This window comes from Danio rerio, chromosome 7 (assembly GCF_052040795.2).
Source record: "Danio rerio strain M-AB ecotype USA chromosome 7, GRCz13ab, whole genome shotgun sequence".
Classification (NCBI taxonomy): Eukaryota; Metazoa; Chordata; class Actinopteri; order Cypriniformes; family Danionidae; genus Danio; species Danio rerio.
Window position 1 is genome coordinate 45,457,648 of NC_141027.1, and position 22,934 is coordinate 45,480,581.

At 35.2% G+C, this 22,934-nt stretch overlaps 1 protein-coding gene across 1 annotated transcript; it reads right to left on the reverse strand.

Moving 5' to 3' along the window:
* Positions 1–467: 467 nt before the first annotated feature.
* On the reverse strand, positions 468–21,616 carry nae1 (nedd8 activating enzyme E1 subunit 1). Its single transcript, NM_200499.1, is given in 20 exon segments — positions 468–728; positions 5,860–5,909; positions 6,075–6,189; positions 7,580–7,672; positions 7,833–7,919; positions 11,503–11,542; positions 11,634–11,709; positions 14,208–14,341; positions 14,866–14,925; positions 15,011–15,102; positions 15,172–15,235; positions 15,319–15,381; positions 15,488–15,597; positions 17,856–17,965; positions 18,143–18,222; positions 19,094–19,165; positions 19,253–19,283; positions 19,380–19,440; positions 19,541–19,644; positions 21,504–21,616. Coding segments are annotated over 20 exon segments (1,602 nt in total). The 5' UTR covers positions 21,554–21,616; the 3' UTR covers positions 468–618.
* Between the last annotated feature and the right edge of the window lie 1,318 nt (positions 21,617–22,934).

Consider the following 22,934-nt stretch of genomic DNA (forward strand, 5'->3'; position numbering starts at 1 on the left):
TCAGTTTCTTTAGGTTTACGAAGTATTTTAATGTACATTATTTATATTTGTGATAGAAAAGAAATGTTTTCCAAGTAATTCCCTTTAATATTTAATTAAGTATAATTATGAGTTGACAAATAATGTAATTTAATTTTCATACAAAAAACGTAATTTCACTTTCAGAAATTGACCATTGGTCAAAATAATAAATGTTTGTTATTGATTTTTTTTATGTGATTAAAAATGAGAGACATTCGACCAAACCCTTCTATAATTAAACAGTGGTTTTGTTGTTCTCTACAAATAAAGACAAACATGGCACAAACCTAACATATTTTATTTAAAAAAAAAAAAACTACAGATAATTAAAGTTTTGATATTTATAAAAACCTTTTTCAGTATTTTGCAAATACTATATAAATATAACAATAGAGCCATTCAGTCTTCAGTAAAACAAAAAAGAGCACAAACACACACACAAAACCTTTGGATATACACTGTTTATTCAGTATTTAGCATCAGTGTTGAGTCTTGTCTAAAAAGCAACACCATCGACCAATGCAAGCATAAACTTGAGTGCCAATTTGAGGCCAGCACTTCGACAGAGGAATGGAGAAACAGATGGAGATGACTGTTTTACAGCTGAAAAGTCGCAGAGGTCTGTGACATGGCGTTATAGAGGAACGTGTTGTTGAAAGGTACAAACTGGTGCGTGATGATTTTAATGGCCTCTTGAGCCGCTGATCCTGCAACAACAAACAGACACTGGGCTTCATTACAACTGACATTATCATAAATGAATGAATTCAGGATATGAAGAAAGTCTTATATATAAAATCAATTACAAGCTAAAAAAAAATACAATAATAATAAAAGTGAAAAGAAGTTTTTTAAAGACAGAGACATGAGCAAAGAAAGGGGAGAATCAAATAAAGTAACTGACAGGTAATCAGAAGCTTTTTGATAGAGGACAACTATGATATTGTACTTAATATCCTTAAATATGTAAACACATTTGCTCTATGAACACTTTCTTAATCACTTCATATCTCTTGAAAACATTGTGCAATTCAAATTGTGCTTCATTTAGGTGAGTGGGCTTGACAAACCACCTGTAGAAACACTTTTTTTTCTTATGCACCTGACACTTCAGTTAAACTCCATCTTACAAGAACTCAATAATAAAAAGGATGATTACTATAAAATGTACCACAATTATGTTGCACTGCTTACTTCAAACTTAAATAACTCCTTTGCACTATATTTAACCTTAAATACCTATTTTGCACAATATTCACCTTTAATACCTCTTTTGCACAACACTAAATGCAAAGGGCACAGTGCATACTCTATGGCAGGGGTCACCAAACTTGTTCCTGGAGGGCCGGTGTCCTGCAGATTTTAGCTCCAACCCTAATCAAACACACCTGAACAAGCTAATCAATGTCTTACAAGGTATACTTGAATCATCCAGGCAGGTGTGTTGAGGCAAGTTGGAGCTAAACCCTGCAGGGACACCGGCCCTCCAGGACCGAGATTGGTGACCCCTGCTCTATGGTGAATCATTTGAGACACAACCACAATTTCGATTACTGTAATATTGTGGCTGGAGCAGCATCATATTTTTATAACTTCCCTGATAGTCAGTGCAAAAAGTGTTAAAATGAAAGCGAAAATCGATAATTACACTTAAGTCTGTAAAGATGTAGTACAAAGAAACTTAAATGACCAATTGTGAACTCCAAAAATTGCAGTTTGGTAAGGGAGATTTGTGTTTTTAATAATCGTTTCATAATTAGGTAGAGATCTGCCTACACACACTTCTTATAAGCTGGGGTATTAGACATCAAATAGTTATAGGACCTCAGAGGGATGGCCCCCCAAAATACTACATTTTCCATATAGAGAATGTTACTTCAGAGCTTCACAAGAAAAAAAAATGACTGTAAGAGCAAAAAGATGCAAAAAATTTGCTATAACTACTTGTTGCGCTACATATTATCGAGTCAAAAAAAAAGAACCCACTGTAAATACCCCAGAAATATTACTTATCTGCATGTTTATGTCTTGTTTTTTTAAATATCGTGCTGCCAGTGTTTTATATGGCACTTGTTTGCCCAATCAATTACATCACCCTAAATACAATGCTGGGTTAGACCCAATTCTGATATAGGAGCTAATTTAGATCCCCCAATTGGTGTTCCTGGAACTAAAACCACTCCAAGTTTCTGGATTGAAAAGACCCTAAAATTGTGTACTTCTGCCAACAGGATGAATGAAAAGTTTCATCCACTGCGGAAGCCCCTATTTTAAATTGATTCTGTGTCTTGTAGCTGTTTTGCATCTGATGGACACATCACAAATGTTAGGGGTACGGTGTAAGAAAATCAAAGTTATCATCAACTGATCTGAGTGCTAATATAGCTAGCATTAATTAATGTTCTCTTGATCTAAACTGAAAATTAAAGGAGCTTTTGTCACAGAAACTCATAAATCACATCAAGGTTAGATGGAAATGAATAGAGTACGACAGGAAATGTTCAACCTGCTCTGTATATAATAGATAATAATGGTTTATAGAGCATCACTCAGTACCACATGGTACTTAAGTGGTTGAATACAAAAAAAGAAAAAGCATTTACAACCTCAGTGAATAACGTCAGAGCTGTCCCGGTGCACCTCTGAATGCACCTTCTATTGATCTGATTATCACATGCACTCAAAATCAAAGCCTCTTGGATGCATTTACACCCCACAATAATGTAGTCAAGTGCTTTCTGATTATTAAAAATGCAAACAATCGTTTATATTTATTATATTTACATAAACTGTTCTTTTGTTTGAATATTTATGCACTTTGCAGATGCTTTTATCCAATGTATTAAGGATTAAATCATGTATTAAATGACCTTTGATTAATCAGCCAGTCTTAGAGTGGTACAAGGGCTGGGCGATTAATCGAAAAATAATCGAAATCGACATTCAGAACCTATAATCAATCTAATTTTTCCAGGTCAATTTCTTAAATTAACGTAGACTAACCATGTTGCGTACCCTTTTCGCTATTCAGCGCACTCAAACGACCACACCTCCATCATGGAAAGCCAGATAGGCATGTTTGTGTGATCATTCTCTGGATGAATATTGTAAAATCCAAATCTTGATTGATGTCTTTTGGACCAGTTGTTTTTGAGAAGGATGGGAAAAGTATCGTCTACGCATGTGTACGGAAGATGATAGGTATTAGCGGTGTTCCGTTCACAATTAAAACAGTGTTCTGTACAGGGCAGAAATCTTAAATTCACTGGCAAAAATGCACATTGCTTTAAGTATTACTAAAAACCAACATCAGAATATACTATTATTGGGTTTATTTTGAAGTTAATGTTATATTTAATAGTCACACTTTATTTTGACTGTCTGTTTGTTGAATTAAGTTACATTGGATCAACATGCTAACTAATTCTTATTAGATTATAAGTAGACTGTTAGGTTAGGGTTAGTGTAAGTTGAAATGTACTTGCAAAGTTTCTTATAGTCAGTTAAATGTCTGTTAAAGGAGCAGTATTAACAGATATTTAGCAGACAGTCAACTAATATTCAACTGGACCATCAAAATAAAGTGTTACCTTTTTATGAAAGTTTGAAATGATTTTTTTACAATCATTTAATTGTTATATCATGTTTATTTTATTATAGCATGACAATTGAAAAATATTAAAACATTAAATTGATGCTGTTACACTCCTGGAATTTAGCGTGTGTGTGTCTCTTTCTCTAGCTCTTTCTTGCGCCTGTGCGCACCTGTTCTCTCTGTCTCTCTTTTCTCTCTTTCGGTTTTACAGGTTCAGCCCCCTTCGAATTGTTATTGGCTGTAGGAGCAGTCAATCATCATTATCTTCGGTGACGTGGTGGCTTCGGTGGCCAATCTGAGTGGTTGCCAGGGTTTTAAAAAGACGATGAGTAGGACGTTGGGAAGAGGCTTTTGCATTCCGTTTTGTGCTTTTTTTTTTAATCTGCCTCACGTTATTTCTTTGTTTTTGGGGGGTACTTTATATTGCTTTGTCAAAAGTTGTTCTTGCTATTTTTGTTTATCTTCACTAATATTCTTTTATTGTTAATTTGAAATTTTGCTGATATGCTTTGTGGTCCCCAGGGAATTTGGAGAGGTAGATGTCACATGACGTACATCCTTACATCAACTAGTAAACTTTAGAAACTTTAAAAAAAGTAAAAAATAATAATAATAATTTGACTGTTATTTGTTGTTATCTATTTTATTCTTCTTTATCATTATTATTTTCTGTTCATCTTTGATTTTTGTATAATAAATTCTCTTTTTGGCAGTATTTTTCTAGATGCATGGTTCTTCTTCTCCCATATTACACAAAACTATCACAATATAAATGGTATTTAGTCCAATCCCTAGTTTAACATCACGAGTTTGTAACAGATGCAAATTGACGCTAATTTAAATGACCTTTAATGAATATAAACATCATCACTGCACAAAGATTATTCAAAACAGTGTTTGTCTCTCAGGCTCTCTCTGATGGAGTTGCGCCATACAATCACCCCCCCACAACTGACATTTAAATATCCCCATTTCAAAGCATTTATTTAACAAAAGATAATTTATTTAACAATTTGTGATAATATAATATTCCTTTCCTAAAGACTATAATATTGTGTGATGCATAAATGACATGCAAATGCATATCGTCGTTGCTCTAAATGTCTCCTATCCAAAGCAACACTCACCCCTTTAGCTTGCCCACTGTCTATTTTCAAGTGCATTAGGTGGACATAGCAAACTTTCTGAATTTTATCAGAAACATTTGGTAGGAGTCTCTCTGATGTGTTTGGGGGTGAAAGATTGACAAATAAAGATTACACAGATATATAGCTTGTCTATGACCCGTAAGAATTTATGCAGACATTGGCGTTAAAATGTAATCTGTACAAAACATCATTGTGTACGGAACATGGTTAGTCTACGTTACTTTCCCAACCAGATGTGGAGCCATGTGACCCATCTCAGCTTAGGCTGATTTATACTTCTGCGTCGCATAACTGCGCACCTCTCGAAAAAAAAAGGAACTACAGTATATGTCGCAAGTTTGCACTACAATGACGATGATTGGAAGCTGCACCAGAGATGCCTTGAGATAGCATATTTTCCATTAAATTTAAATGATTACTTAAATTAAAATGTTTTTTTTTTTTTACAGAAGATTCAAGAAACGCACTGTTTAAAAATATTATTTACAGGATATACAAGGGTTATTTATTTAGAAGAGATGCTGCTTATTTTCTCGTTTTGAAAGCATTGAAACTAATTTTGTTTCCAAAAGTGCAAGTAATTTATGTTCACTTTTATATGAGAAAAAAGTTACTTTTGGCTTTAGGCAATGTGTGTTTTAATTTTGATTGTTTAACGTTGATGTTCAATAAATAATCATGGATAGTAGATAGTGTGTGTTTCCTTCAGTTATTTTAGAATCAAGTAATGCACCCTTCATTCAAAAATCTTTTACTTGTGATTTATTGTACAAACCCTGTCAGTGAACTATGACGGCAATAAATAAATAAATAAATAAAATAATCGTTTATTAATCATAATAAATGTTTAATTAATCAAGATTTTGATTTTAGGTCAAATCGCCCAGCCCAAGAAGGTACACTTACTTTTTTGTTATTGCTTTCCTTGGGAATCAAACCCACACCTTTGGCATTTGTTAGTGAAATGCTCTACTACTTGAGCTATAGGAATTATACTCGGAATTCCAGCAATAAATATTTGATTTCTCATCCTTATAATATAAATTATAGTATGGGATGTGAAAGTACAGTGAGTGAATAAGCATGAACACTGACCTCCCAGAAAAGCTGCGACTGTGTGTGGCTCAGCAGCTCCATATCGGCAGCTGGAAGACATGAAAATAACATTTACACTTGCTATTTGACTATAAACAGAAGGAGCAGCAGAATGAGGGCCTCTTTATCATCAGTATTACAAAACTAATTCCAGTGTAAATATTTAGCTAGTACAGATTTAGGCCAAACAGGCTTAACTGTCAGCTTAAACTTACAACTCATGGATGTAGTCATCTTTTACATTGACGTTAAGACTGTACTCCTGCAGGAGACTGTTTACACACAGCTTCAGCTTGTTAATGTCTTCCTCCACCTGATAATTGTAGACACCTGAGAAAAAAAAAAAAACATCATACTCTAATATCAGTGTGACAGTTCATAAACACACCACTGTATAAACGTTTTGTTCAAGGATAAGATATTAAGTCTGCCTGTCTCATGCTCAACAAAACTGCAACATTTCCTGCAACATTACTTCAGTCAAGTGTCACATGTTCCTGCAGAAATCATTTGAATATACTGATTCTCAGGAAGAAACTGATACTCAGGAAACATTTTGTCATATTATCAATGTAGAAATAATGTGAATATATGTACAGTATAAGAGCTGTCAGAAGATAAGACTCTAAACACTGCATCAAAACGATAAACAGTTGCAGTATGTATTTGTTAGTGGTAAATTAATTGCAAATTACAACTGAAATTAAGTAATTAACCTTAAAATGAAAATTTAAGTCATTGTTTGTTTACATTTACAAAAAGTAGCTTTAGAGATCTTCATTCATTTTCCTTCGACTTTATTTCAGAGGTTGTCACAGTGGAATGAACCGCAAACTATTTCGGAATATGTTTTATGCAGACCTTCCACAATATATTATGCCCTTCCAGTTCAACCCAGTACTAGAAAACACCTACACACTCTCTCATTCACACACACATACACTACGGACCATCTAGTTAATTCAATTCCCCTATAGCGCAGGTCTTTGGACTTTGCGGCGCACACGGAGGAAACCCACGCGAACACGGGGGGAACATGCAAACTTCACACAGAAATGCCAACTGACCCAGCCAGGACTCAAATCAGCGACCTTCTTGCTGTGAGGCTAACCACTGAGCAACCGTGCTGCCACTAGAGAGCTTCATTTTGACTCAATTCATTAGTCAAACTTTGGGCTACAACAGCCATGTTTTATTTTCTTCAAAATAGGTATTTTGATATATTTACAGATCATTTATTGCAGCTGTTGTTATGGTCACACTTTACAATAAGATTGCATTAGTTAATGTATTTACTAATATGAACAAGCAATGAACATAGTGGAAATAAAGTTCTTCTGTAGTTTACGTAAACTATGATAAATAAATGCTGCACAAGTATTGTTCAATATTAATTATTGTAAAAAAATGCAGTAAGATTAGAAGCTTTATTGTAAAGTGTGACCAATGCTTTTTTTTTATACATTCCATAAATATATAGATTTTTTTTAATATTCTGCAAAAAATAAAAAATCAATAAAATCAATACAGGTTTGAAATGACACAAAAATTAATGAAATAATTTTCATTAATATTCAGGGGTGGTCAGTTAAATGTGCTTGTTTAAAAATGGAAACACAGAAAAACAGTAATAGCTGTGAAAACACAATTACTTGAAACCCTTTAAGAGATCTGTAATGACCAATAAGTGTCTGTTCTAATTACTCTGATTACTTCTGACCTGGGTAGCGGGAGTGTTGCTGATAGAAGCGGTCGACTGAGCGGAGCATAAGGTACAGAACCATCTCACTGTCTGGACTGTCCATACAGGATGCTATGGAGACACAAACAACAGCTTTAACACCACCCAAGCATGGATGTACACAACAATGAACCATCAGATTCCCTGTTAGTAAATCCATCTAAACAGTCCTGAACAGTGAGCATAACATTTACACGCTGAGATAAACCACAAGGCCGTAAAGAACACGTACTGATTTCATCTTTATTAAAAGTGTCCACACTGTACTCGTCAGCCAGAGACCTGCAGCGCACCACTCGGAGAAAAGCCGCGTTCTTACCTGTGGGACAACAAAACACCACACAACACAGGTATTAAACAAAGAGGTTGGATGTGGAGAAAACTACCAATGCTCAAAAATGGGAAAAATAATTATTCTGTTCCTTTAACCATGAATTTCATAAATGCAGTAGGCAAATCTGGATATTAAAGAATTCAGATTCCATGACAGTGAACATGCACAATATTGTTATCGTTGGCATGTAAAAATATGGTAAATAATTATTTATTATTTCAAGTTTTTGAGTGCTTTTTAAGATTATTCAAAGCGTATTTTTAGTGTTGTTCATAACAGAGCTAAATGCTTGGTGCCTTATGCCGAGTTCAGACTGCATGATTTTCAAACTAGTCGTGTCACAGATGTTTTCACACTGCATGACTATCTGGGCTGGCGTTTCGTCGCTGCTTTGTTTACACTGCAAGATGGTTCGGCGACATAAACATTCACATTGCATGACTTTACTATAGGGAGAATCGCCGACAACTTCGTCCAAACTACGTCTCACAGCCAAAAACAAGTAGTATATCTTTTGTTATTAACTACATAATGAGAAAGAAGCCTTTAATGGGGTAGAACATGTACATGTTTGCTCACCTGGGTTTAAAGGGAATTAGCCATTTCTCCTCAACTTAAGTTGCTAATAAACTAATTTCTTTCTGTATGAAATGTCAAACAGACACGGTTGCTCCACTAGTTTTTCCTCCATTTTGTGGGTCCAAATAAACCGAAAAAGAGCGCTTTTAACTTCTCCCCCAGCCTCCCGCTGGCCAGCAGCAGGTACACACACACGCACACACAAGAGAAAGCTGCTCTCTCATTGGCTGTAGGCGATGGCTGATGTTATTTTCAGTCAAAACTCAATTCACACGGCATGATTTGAATCGGCGATAGCTCCAGATATTTAGCATGCCAAATATCTCACAGGCATCGGCGACTCATCGACGATTCTCTCAGATCGCGTCTTTGATCATTCATACTGTGTGATTGTCACTCACGTGCACGAGCAGCGATTTGCCTGTGATTTCAGGCATTTGTCGGCGATTTCTCAAAACCTGTCGGTGAGCCAAAATCGGGGCTAAAATCACGCAGTCTGACCTAGGCATTAATTAGTAAATTAGCTTCATTAATCTGTTCTATTACACGCTAAAATATTGATTGAAAATTTGATGACTATGTTTAGGGTTATTGTACTCTAATAGTAAACGCATCGACTTCTCGACTATGGAACTCGCTTCCCCTAGACCAAAGGAGCAGTGACAGTCTTAACACTTTTAAATCTTGTCTTAAGATCCATCTTTTTAAAGGGCCACGAAACCCCCCTGTTTCAGCAGGGTGGATTACGTGCACTGTAATCCTCACGCGAGTCCAGTTGCACTCTCATAGCGGGAAAATGAAAACAAAACCTTTGATGCAGCAAATTATAAAAGCAATACTGACAACCTGCGTCTCCAAACAATTCTTCCTCTTCCACTTGTTTTGGCAACACAATGTGGCGTCTCTCTCTGCCGTCTGAACACTGTACAGGTAAAAACGGTCTTCGAAGCTATCATGCATAATAATGAAGTTGCACCGCATACACAATAGAGCATGCTGATTCGTTTAAACAAAATCTTTCTCATGAATGAATGCAGCACACTCAAAGACGTCACGATGCACTTACAGGTACAGACAGCCAGTCTACACGCTGGATTACACATAAGGATCTAATCGCTGTGACGCAGCTTAAAAAATTTGTTTTAAATCGGAAGAACGAATTTGCTCAAAAAAATGGAAAAACAACCAATTTTCACTTTTTCTGTAAAATATGTGTCCTAATAGTGTTTTTAGCAATGTGGGACACATATGCGACTGTCAACAGCTCAAAAATGAGTTTTGATGTTTCGTGACCCTTAAAGCAGGCTTTCCTATGACTATCCTTTACCATGTTATTTTACACTTCGATGTGTTTATGCTTCAACTCCTTTCATGTATTTAAAATTTTGTCTGCCATTGTTTTATTTTTTATTAATTGTTTTATTAATTTGCTTTGGTGTGTCTGTTGATGCTTATTTTAAGGTGACCTTGGGGGTCCAGAAAGGTGCCATTTATAAATAAAATGAACTACTACTATTATTATTATTATTATTATTATTATTATTATTATTACTACAAGTCTCCAATAGGTAACATTAGTTAATTTAACTAACCTCACTAAAATAAAAACTACAAAAGCTTTTATTAATCTTATAGCTGATAATATTTAAAATCGTTGCAATATTTTGTTATTCTGTGATATATATTGTGATATGAATACAATTCCACCAGATGACTTAAATAAGTGAAGTTTTTCAAACTAATTTCGAGAGGAGCACGTGATATAATTGACTGCAGCTGGCCTCCCATCTACACTCATTAGTTAGCCAATCAGATTTATCGTAACTCACTATAAGTAGCCTAGCTAGATTTACTCCCTTATCTTCGTTTTCCGAAGAAACCCCCCATCCACCCCTTTCTCCTCCTTTCCTCCTTTATAAAAGGGGAGCTCTCGAGAACCACCTGATCTCGTACTCCCCTCACATGCTCTATAGACCTGGCGGGAGCCTTAGGCTCAACTATCTCAGAGCTCAGGGTTCTCTCCCGGGACAGCATGCTAAACCTGCTAACAGTTGTCAAGCAATATCTAAGTGTGAACTTTTAATTCTGTATGGAATGAATTAATAATTAGTTGATTAGTTGGGATGATCCTGTAAGTGTATCAGCATAAAACAATCTACAAGCCTAGAAGAATACAATAAAGAAAAAGATACAAATTAAATAAACAATTAATTGTATTGTTTCCTGGGACGTCTAACAAGTATGCAGATAGAGTAATTGAATAGTAAAATGTAAAATAATACTGTATAGTCTTTGTTGAATAAATAATTAAATAAAACGAATCCTAATTAAGGTTAATAAAGGTACAAATTACTTTGCCCGAATGCTTAAAAAAAACCTTACACAGTCACAGGCCTCAAAAAATATTCAAATGATGAATTATAATCCAGAGTCAACATTGCAGATCCTACGATGTGACAACTGTAAATGATTACGTTGCGATATCGATGCCGAAACAATATATTGTGCAGCCCTAATCTTAGGTGATGCTAATTTCTGATTTAATTACTAATTATGTGTCGAAATCAGTCAAAATCTAATATGTTGTATTAAATGGAATTTAGAATTAATACTATTCATTTGTAATTTTAACTAATATTAACAAAATAACTGTAATATATCTGTTTTTTTCTTACTGCTGATTTTAATCTATTATTTAACATTTACTAAAGATCCTTCATTGTAAATTGTTACCTATTGTACTTTATAATGCTTTAGCAATTTAGTTTGTTTCAAACATCTGTTTACTTTGAACATGTATATTTAATACATCAATAAACTATATATTTTTTGTTATTATACCTGTTAAAGTAGCATTTTTTTTACTTAATGTTCATATCGTGACAATACCGTGTATACGTGATAAATTAATTCAGCAATTAATCGCAACAAGAGAATTTGGGACCATCAAAGGCCAAGAACGCAAACAAGCATATCTGAATATACTCACAAAAGAGTTTGATTTCCTGTTCAGAGATGCTTTCTGGAGTCTTTGGATCAAGCAGAGAGTTCATATTATTAACGTTAATGTGCAAAAAAAGATCATAGCACAACAGTATGCTGATTATGTACAGTAAATACCTTTCCAACTGATTGTAGAAGCATTTCAACATGTTTGGACACAACTGCAGCATCCCTCATGGCTTTGTCTCTGTACCTGAAAGTTGAAAATGTCAAATAAATGCTAGTTTTTACCATCAACAGGCAGTCTGATTACATATTCAATACAGAAACCACCCCATCAGTACAGCTGTTGGTCATGATCAATAATTCTTAGTTAATGCTACTAATGTTATGCTGTTTCAAGGCTTCAGAGTGTGTTTTAAGTAATCCTGAAGGCTTTCAGTGAAGCACGTATTGAAGCTTGTAATGTTTTGACGACGACCGAAATCTCGTTTTGCCTGACTGGTTCAGGAATCGGCTCAAATTTTGGCGTAACCATTGAGTGCGACATCCTCCGCTGAGTTACTCAAGCAAGTTGACTGCCATCTGCCCAATGAAAATCAGCCACAATCCCGTTTTAGGATAATAATATTGCCCCTTCCCTGACACACTTTATTTAGATTTGCCCGATTCATTTTGAGCTAATAAATGTATGACAGTTATGTCATACAATAATCATTCAGCATCACAAATTTTTTTTATTAAATAGATTAGTTTATAGCTGCATCCGAAATTGCATACTTTGATACTATATAGTAAGTTAAAAACATTATGCAAGCCAAGTAGTACCCAGATGACCCACTAATACCAGATTCTGAAGTGCACATGCGATTGATACTATGGTATCTCAAGATGCCTGCAAGAGAATTCATAAATGGGAGTAAAGCAATGCAACAGACACGGATAGGTCACGTGATAAGGTCAAATGATAATGTTTCCAAGTTTAACTCGTACTCACATTCATACTATATAGAATGTACTTTTCTGTAAACGTAGTACCGATTTTATTAGTAGGCGATTTCAGACGCAGCCTGTGTAAACATCTCTTTCTTAATTATTTTGTTTAAGACTTAACATGTAAAATACAGTGGATCACATCAGGTCTTCTGTAACATAGCTGCTAGTTTTAGACTTTTCGGCCACCATGTGGTAATGTGAGCAAATGAAGCCTTGAAAATGAACCTTTTTGTGAAACATATGGGTAAAAAAGATTCAATGATTAGTAAGACTTCATCAGATCTTGCCATCACTAGTTAATTATTGTAAGATGCAGGCTAAATTGCAGTGCATATTTGCGAGGAATGGGTTATTTTTTGGTTTTTCTCCTGTTGTGCTCAACAAACAATCAATTGAACAGAGAAAGGTCCCATGACCTTAAGGCAGGAGGGCCGGTGTCCTTCATAGTTTACCTCCAACTTCCTTCAACACACCTCCCTGGAAGTTTCTAATACAGTTGGAACTAAAATATGCAGGACACCTGCCCTCCAGGACCGAGTTTGGACACATTTGCCTTAAGGTTAACTTCACACCTTTCTCCAAATTTCGGGAGGTAAAATATTGACCCTCGAGCATGACCAAATGACCGGAGAAGGGTCTCATGACCTTAAGGTTAACTTTCTCCAAATTTCAGGAGGTAGAATATTGACTCTAGATAATCATGCCGACACTACAAACCTCAAATTTGTGCGTTGCAATCAGAAATAATGTGCACCTAGCGGAGAGAGAAGGTGGGCCTGATCAACTCACTCTTCTTTCTTACCTAATAGGCCGACTTTTGGCCAGCACCTAAATTATGACTATAAATATGACTATATAAGGTGAGGATTAAGCGTACATCGCCCAGCATTCTCGGACACACGTGTTGGTTTTCCAATGTGACTGCAACGAGCTACCCAGTCTTTGAAGTGGAAAATGATGACACGTCTCTGAGGTTGTATATAAATATATCAAATAGCTTGGGGTTTCATTATCTGTCTTTTATTTATGTAATCTTTATTACCCATCTTTATTTAGCATTATTAGCCTTTTAAGCAATTTTGTTGTATTTCGATTAATAATGTTCATGAGTATGATTCATTATTATTGAATATTTTTATGATAATTGATATCAGCAGTCAGTACCAGCAATAAACAGTTGTACTGCTTGATTAGCATGGTGTATGGACGTTTATTTGTACCTTCTCTTGTAGATTAGCACCACACTTGTCTCACTTGCATAAACACAAACCATGCTAAAACCTTTTTGGTATGCCGAAACATTTTACATCCTAAAATTTGGGGCATATTAAAACAATATTAATCAAATACACAGTGCTCAGCATAACTGAGTACACCCCATTTTGAAAATTAATATTTTTTTATCCATTTCTCAGTAAATATAAGCAAAATAAAAAAACATAATAATAAAAAATACAACCTGCAAAATTTCAACTAAATTTTTTTCATTTTTTTTTACTTATATTTAATGTTTTTCTATAACATATAAATTTGGGTGTACTGGTTTTTGGACCGCTATCATAAATTATTGTTAGATAAGCTCCAGATTTGGCTTTGGTACTGACTAGTCTAATGTACATGCACAAATATAATACTGTATAGCTTCCTATCAAAAATATCAATTTAAAAGATAGATTTGTGAGGGGTCTACGCATATATGCTGAGCATTGTACTACTGAGAATTTTCAAATAGTGATGAAAAAGCTGAATACATACACATTTTGTAACTTGATGAATTTGTCTGAATCTGCAATCATGTCTGGGATGCTTCCTCGAACCGGGAGGTTTCCGTTCCCCTCATTTTGAACAAAGTCCCGAACTCCATGTGCCATCACCCAAAAGGACGAGCTCTATGATAAGACAATCAAAATGAAACGTTTCACAGATTTTGACAACCAATAGACTGAAAAAAACTAATTTATTCTGACTTTAGGTACAAAAAAGATTTGTCAACAAATAAAGGTGAAACTGACCCGTTTATAATTAATTATTATTATTAATTGATTTATTATTCTTAATAGTTAAAAACTAAAGTCAAATCAAAATAATCACAGGCAAGATAAGCAACACCACACATGATAAGCAGCCAACAAATATGCAGTAATTGTGATGCTGCTGTCATGTCAATATTCAAGAATGATTTGAGTGACTATTTTAAATGTAAAATAAAGAAGTTCAGCAGTTCTGAGGGCAAATAGTGGTCAAACCCAGTGCTAGCATGATGCACCTAATAAATTGGCCAGTAAGAGTATATTGATCAGCCCTGGAAACCTGTCTTTGATTCAAATGTACAATATAAGTGGTCAAGTTGTGAAATATATCAATAAACGTATAAAGATAGAGCTTGAAAGTAGTTTTACATATCCATACTAACCTGTGAGGTAATGTTTTCACACTGCTCAGCATTAAAAATGTCCTGCGTTCCACTGGAGATCTACATAAATGCAGGACAAGTCTCAATACAGAATGTAAAGAACTATAATAATTATTATTTCTTTAAACTTGAGGGGCTCCAGTACCTTGGTGGGGTTTAGAGCAGTGTTCACGTTCTTGATCGCCTCCTCAAAGTTCTCTTCATCTTCAAGTCCTCCATTCTCATTCTTAAGGATCCCTGAGGAACGAAAGAAATTACAGAAAGGCCAGAAAATTGATAAATTCCTAATGTGATGCATTATATTACCTTCTCTGAGGAGTTGCCTGAATGCTTCTTTCTCCTTATAATTCTTGGGCAACTGGGAGTTGTTCTGGATCAGAAAACACACACTTTGAGAAGGTCTGACATTCTGAAGATGTCATGATCAGAAGGGTCTCAAGAGTATGTCGTTACCTCATTGTACCACTTTTCCAAATATCTGGCAACCACAATGATCCACGGTGTGTGACTGTGATCCTACAACAGAGCAAAAACATATTGCATAACGAACTGCAATTGATTTAATTCACACTATCAAAACGGACACCAATAATAAACGCTCTGATATCAACTTTAATCTTACCTTCTTCTCCATGTTGTCCAAGTCGTAAGACTCTACATGGCGTTTGAGCTCTGTGAATGGCTGGTCTAGTCTCAGATCCTCCAAAGCATTATCTGGATGAGACTCCACCACTACAGTCAGGGACACAAATAATGCAATTCTTATAAATTTGCAAATTTACTTAAAAGAAAGATTTATGGGTTGCCTAAACAGTACAATTAGACTAGTTTAGGCAAATTTCCACCGACATTAGTCAGTCTTTCATGAGCAAAATAAATATGGTCAAGTTCAGTTTAGCTTTATTATCATTTCACTACATTTGTGGACATGCATTGGAATAAAATGTCATGTCTCGCCGGACCACAGTGCTACATAAACATAATCATAAATATTAACACAAAACTGGACATAAGAGCCTTTTTACACCTATACATAACTAACATTCTGGAGCAGTAATCTAACTATCCTATATACAGTGTACTACTAACTATACAGTTGACGTCAGAATTATTAGCCCCCTTTGAATTTTTTTCTTCATTTTAAAATATTCTCCAAATGATGTTTAACAGAGAAAGGAAATTTTCACAGTATGTCTGACAATGTTTTTTTCTTGTGGAAAAAGTCTTAATTGTTTTATTTCGGCTAGAATAAAATAAGTTTAAAATTTTTATGAACCTTTTTTAAGGACAAAATTATTAGCCCCTTTAAGCTATATTTTTTTCTTGACTTTCTACAGAACAAACCACTGTTATACAATAACTTGCCTAATTACCACATCCTGTCTAGTTAACCTAATTAACCTATTTAAGCCTTTAATTGTAAAAATTAAAGTTGTTTAAAATAAACAAGCGGTCTAATAATTCAGAGGGGCAAATAATTCTGACTTCAACTGTACATATACCATAACTATTTAACTATACACAGGGCTCGAAATTAACCTTTTTGCTTGGTAGCACCGGTGCTCCTAACTTTACGAATTTAGGTGCATCAGCCAAAATTTAGTCGCATCCACCAATTATAAGCACTGTTACTACAAGTTTTATACAGACATATTTATTGCATTTGAAATCAACAGTAATCAAACTAACACACAAAAAATATATGTATGCAAGCGTAAGGAAAATATGTCTCAACGAAATCCTGTTATCACAAGAAAATAGATTTTTATAACATAACTGAGTGACCAAAACATACACGGACCGCTCACCGGCCCTGCACGCACTGCTTGACATGAGTAACTCTGTTAACGATATAACTGTGCTGTTCTCACGTGTGCTGTCTGATATTGCACTGATGCTTTTGACATATACTGTACCTTATTATATGCATATGTCATGTTCATAGCAATACCGGCCTTTTCATGAGTAGCGAGTACACGCTACAGTACAGTACAGTACAGTACAGTACGTGGTGTTAAATTTTACATATAGCTGCCACTAATAGTTGCCAAGGCGGATGTTGCCAAGGCTAGATGTGGCAAACAGTTACCTGAAAATTTCATCCCACAGACGTTTCATAGCGGACTTGAAGCCAATTGAAGTATTTTTTCCACTCTACGAAAAGTGTAGATGGTGGATTAACATTCAGCACATGATCACTAGTAAGATGTGTCATTATTTGTAACTTTAGAGGCCATGGTTTCTAAAACAAAATCTGTCAGTGTTATCTTCATTCTCATCTTCAGCTCTTTACAGTTTTTCACGGTAGTATCTCTCCCTGTCATCCAAAGCCAAAAGGCATTGACTGAGTGACTGACATCTGATATTTCAGTGCTAGAGCAGTGGGCCAATAAGAAGAGCGTGAAGGCGGGGCAAGCATTACGGACTTGGCTTTGTTTAATGCAGCAAGTTGACATGACAACTGTTTTAAACCATTCCTGAGTGCTGCGTTTTGTGTTTCAAGTGCAGAGATGCATTCTGCGTGAATGTCTCCCAAATCTGCACGTGTGGTGAACATTTTGCAGTAAAAACTAGTCGCACACAACAATTTTATGCACTCGCACAAATGCTCCCAAATATATTTTGAGGTCGCATAGATAAAATTTCAGGCGCGTATGCGACCAAAATGGTCGCAATTTCGAGCCCTGATACACATAACCTAAGACTAAGCAAGTACTTTTACATAAGACAGAACTATATTGTGCAAGATATTGTGCATAAGATGTATTTTAAGGTTGAAGAAAACAAATAGTGCAACATGATTTGTGGTGCATTCACAGGTAAACATTGCAATCTTTACTGATTTCTTGTAAGATGCAAAGTGTCTGGATATATAGAGAAGAGTGTTTCTAAGGGTTTGTCAAGCCCACTCACCCACAAATCAACCATCCTGTTCCACTACTACTCATGTATTCTCTCAAAAATAATTTGGCTTTTAAAATGGCAATTACCTGTGTGCTCCTTTACAATCAGCCTCATGTAGCCAATAAGTCCATATGTTCGACATACAAGAAATGGCACTCCAGACTCCCATAACACTGCACCGAGCCTCAAACATGTGCTGTCAAAATAAAACACATGAACATAAGCTGATCTGATAAAAATAACATTCATAACTCCAATTCATAATTGGTTCTAACTATGTAATCTAACATTTGTCTGTTTGGCAATGCATTTCAAAGACACCCACAAAAATAATAATGAAAAAAACAAACATTTCAGGATTGTGTTATAATACCTTTCTGGAAGCTGGACGGCAATTACCAGACTAAATCTGTGAAAAAACTCACAGTCGTTGTCCAATAGCTTATCAGGACTCTGATAAGAAGAAAAAAATAATAATTGGATGAAGAGATAAAAAAACACACAAAAGTCTGGAACAATTTACTGAATTAATGTGACTCACAATCAGGATCAAAGGCTTATTAGTAATTTTTTTTTTTTCAAACAAACTTTCCACTGGACTCTTGTGCTGGCCTATAATTAAATATGCACCATTTGCTCATCAGGTAAAAAATGAACAAACCGCCCTCACTAAACCTCTAAAATAAAGACGCTAACTATAATTTAAATCCACAAATATTTTTGGCAAGAAGAAACAACCTCATCTTAATCACACAATCTGTGAATGTCTAGGATTTCCCTCACCTATGTGCCATATTTGATCAGTTATCAGCATTCATCAGATTAATTTTGCAGTTTTTGTGAATTATTAGTCTATATTGACACCTTTTAATACAACCTTGCTTTTCAAAACAATCCATTTCCTTAAAAAGTAAATTAAAAAATACCACTAATAATTCATTCATTCATTTTCAGCTTAGTTCCTTTATTAATCAGGGGTCGCCACAGCGGAATGAACTGCCAACTTATTCAGCATATGTTTTATGTAGCAGATGCCCTTCCAGCCGCAATCCAACACTGGGAAACACCCATACACTCTTGCACCACTAATAATGACACATATAATCTTTTGAGACCTTATTTCTTTCAAAGGCATGGCATTTTCTAAAACTACGAGCATTTTCATTTTAAGCTACAATCACCTAATAAGTCTTAACAATCTTAAAAAATCCAAAATGCATTGTTTTGATTTACCCGAGTTTACTTGAGTTTGTATTGCAATTAATTAAATAGAAAACTTTGCTGACAGAAATGTATAATATGTTTTGAAGACATGTAAACTGACCTCTTCCACAAAGTTTCCAGAAACATCACTGTTGAGCTCCTGGAGCAATTCCGTAGCCGCCTGTGCCCTGTTCTGAAAAAAAAAGCCCAGTATCAATTACCATATGCCACATTAGGGTTGGATAGTTGGAAGGTTTTATCGACACGGCTCTATACTTACCTTTCCAATAGCACTGCTGCTGAGAAAAAAGCTGCAGAAAATATTAAAGAATGCAATCAGGCATAATTATCAATATATCATATTATATTTCCAAAAAAGATATACATCATCACGCCAACACATTTACTTGTTTCCAACATCCTCCCCTGACACTTTGTGCCCGTCTACAATGGTAAAGGCTCCGATTCCTAAAAAAGGAGGAGTGAACATATAACATTAGCACAATAACCAATATGATTCACGTCTCAGTGCCAGAATTTGAGGTGTACAGTGAGATATATACAGTACCGGGCAGCACAAGGTTCTTGAGGATTTCAGTACCAGATGCAGTGGCATTGATGAGACACACATGGGCATTTTCAAGTGCTTCCTGTCCATGATCTCCCCACAACCTGATACAAACACATCTCAATCACTCAATGACCAGTCTATAACCACATTGAGATAAAGTTGGTTTTATATTGAAACTCACACTCTCTCCTTAATAATATCATTTCACAAAAGTAATCTTTGCAAACTTTAAATAGTGAAATTATACTAGCAGCCAATGAATATTAAATTTCAACATTGTTCACAGTCAAATAAAATGTGCTAATGTTGTTTTCAAGTCATACTTGCATGTGATTTCATATTGAATTTTCAAAGTACCAAGGTAAACAATATAGCAAACATGTCACAAGTTATTACTGACCAAATGTGCAAATATAAAACCAACTTTACTTCAATAACAACCATTATATATAAATCTGACAAATACAGAGAGGAAGGCAGCCTAAATAGCATTACATCGTCAAATAAATGTGACCCTCGACTAAAATCTTATGTTTTATGTTGCACAGGTATATTTGGCAAATGATAAAATAAATAAAATAATTAGCTAAGGGTCAAAATTATTGATTTTCCCTAAAATCTTAATATTAGGTAAAGAACATGTTCAGTGAAGATATTTAGCACATTTCCTATTGTAAATATATCAAAACTCAGTTTTTGATTAGTGATATGCAATACTAAGCACTAGATTTTAATTAAGACTCCAGATGTTCAAGTATTTGTGTCTCGGCCAAATGTTGTCCCATCATAACAAAGTATATTGAAGTAGCTAAAAAAATCTAAACAAGAGCAATTCCGTGCAAATGTCAAACTTAAGTTTTTACTAAAATAGCGAAACCGTTTCTGGGTTTTTGGTGTAAGTATTTTATAGTACTTTAGAAATACCCCAAATTGCATCTGTCAATGTTTTTAAACTATTCTATTTGATTTACCAAAGTCACACAAGAGGCAATTTAACATCTGTCACATCCATAAAAGAGAGAAGTCACATAACGACACTTAAATGTGAAAATATTACATAAAATAAAATTTTCATTTTTTGTTTTATTATCCTTTGGATAAGCATAGTTTCTTTTGGATTGAGAAGTAATTCACATAATTTATACAAAGCACGATGTATACTATAAACCCGCAGACTTTTTTTGTCACATCCATAAGGCATGTTTCCTCATTTTAAATAGGCTTTAAAGCATGTTTACATATTGATATTTTTCTAGTCCCTTAACTCTGTGGTCATTTGTTCTGGAAAATCTAAACAAAAGTTTCAATTTAATTTTAACATTTGCTTTCTGGCGAGGCAGTGGCGCTGTCGCACGCTCAGTTGGCGTTTCTGTGTGGAGTTTGCATGTTCTCCCTGCCTTCGCGTGGGTTTACTCCGGGTGCTCCGGTTTCCCCCACAGTCCAAAGACATGCGGTACAGGTGAATTGGGTAGGCTAAATTGACCGTAGTGTGTGAATGTGTATGTGGATGTTTCCCAGAGATGGGTTGCGGCTGGAAGGGCATCCGCTGCGTAAAAACTTGCTGGATACGTTGGGTGGTTCATTCCGCTGTGGCGACCCCCGATTAATAAAAGGAATTTACTTTCTATGCGAATTTATGTTTTGAGTTTTTACTGCAAATGTCACATCCATAACGCTGGAAATGCTCATAAACAAATCTGAAATATATGAAGTGTTTTCAGATCTGCTACTTTAACGTTAACGTTACTTGACGGGCCAGGCGAGAAGTCTGATTAATTCTGTCGTTGCTGTTTAAATTAAACAATGATGAATTTGACGAGATAATTAAAGCTCTTGCAGTGACCGATGGGCCTCTGTACATTTGCGTTAATGCAATAGGAAAACTTTACCGCTGAAGCAGAATAATTGGTCGTGCGAACCCGATTATTATGTGATTTTCGAACACACAAATGATACATACCTGAGCTGTCGATCATACTTCTGCTCTTTGCTTGTTTTGGGGTCTGTCATGGTCCTCTGTCTCTCTCTCTGTGACGGCTGAATCCTACCGGCGCGCCGCTGTTTCACTATTTTCCGATCGACGGTCGCAGATTCGTTGCAGACAGACTTGATGCTCCACTTTCGGGTGACCGCGAGATGGAGGCAGCGAGCAGCTTGAACAATACTGATTTGCAGCTCTGCATTGACGCTTGGAGTATATGCATTCTAAAGTGGATAGTTCATGCAAAAAACTCATAATTTATATAATTTAGGCTACTCACCCTTGACTTGCTCAAGGATCCAGTTTGAGTTCTTGCACTTTGAAGTTTATGAGCATTTGAAGTGAATCAAACAAGTTTTTCAAATTTCCCCTAAGACAATAATGGGTGTTATTCTATAATTTTAGGGCAACTTTGATGAAAGTTAATGATCCACTTCAAATGTAGACTTTTATATTGTCTATATATTGTCAGAAACATATATTTCCCCAACACATATGTCCACATGCCAGAAACATAGGCTATATGTCCACATATATGTCAAAACCAATATATATCCCCTGTATGTATAACATATGTCACATATATGCCAGAAACACATATGTCCTATATTTGTCAGAAACATAAATCATTTATATACCAGAAACAAATATGTCCCATACATGTCAGAAACATACGTTCTATGTCAGAAACATGTCCACTTATATGCCACAAACATGTCCCTAATATGTCAAAAACATATATGTCCCCTATATTTATAGCACATATATGACATATATATGCAAAAAACATATATGTCCACATATATGCCAGAAACATAAATGGCCATATCATCATGGCAAAGATAAAATAAATCAGTTATTAGAAATGAGGTATTAAAGCTATTATGTTTAGAAATGTGTTGAAGAAATCTTCTCTCCGTTAAACAGAAATTGGGGGAAAAAAATAAACAGGGGGGCTAATAATTCAGACTTCAACTGTATGTCCCATATATTTCAGAATCATATATGTCCACATATATGCCAAAAACATATAAGTCCCATGTATGCATAACACATTAATGTCCACATATATGCCAGAAACACAAAAGTCCCATTTATGTCAGAAACATATGTCAATATATGTAAACCACATATATGTCTAATAGATGCCAGAAACATACAAGTCCCCTAAATGTGTAACACATATATGTCCGATATTTGTAAGAAACATATATGCCAGAAACATATATGTCATTTATGCATAACATATGTCCACATATACGCCAGAAACACATATGTCCCATATATGTCAGAAACATATTTGTCCACATATATGCCAAAAAGGTATACAACCCTTATGTGTATGACAAATAAATGTCCCAAATATTTCATAAACATATATGTATCCATATTTATCTCCGATAAACGTCA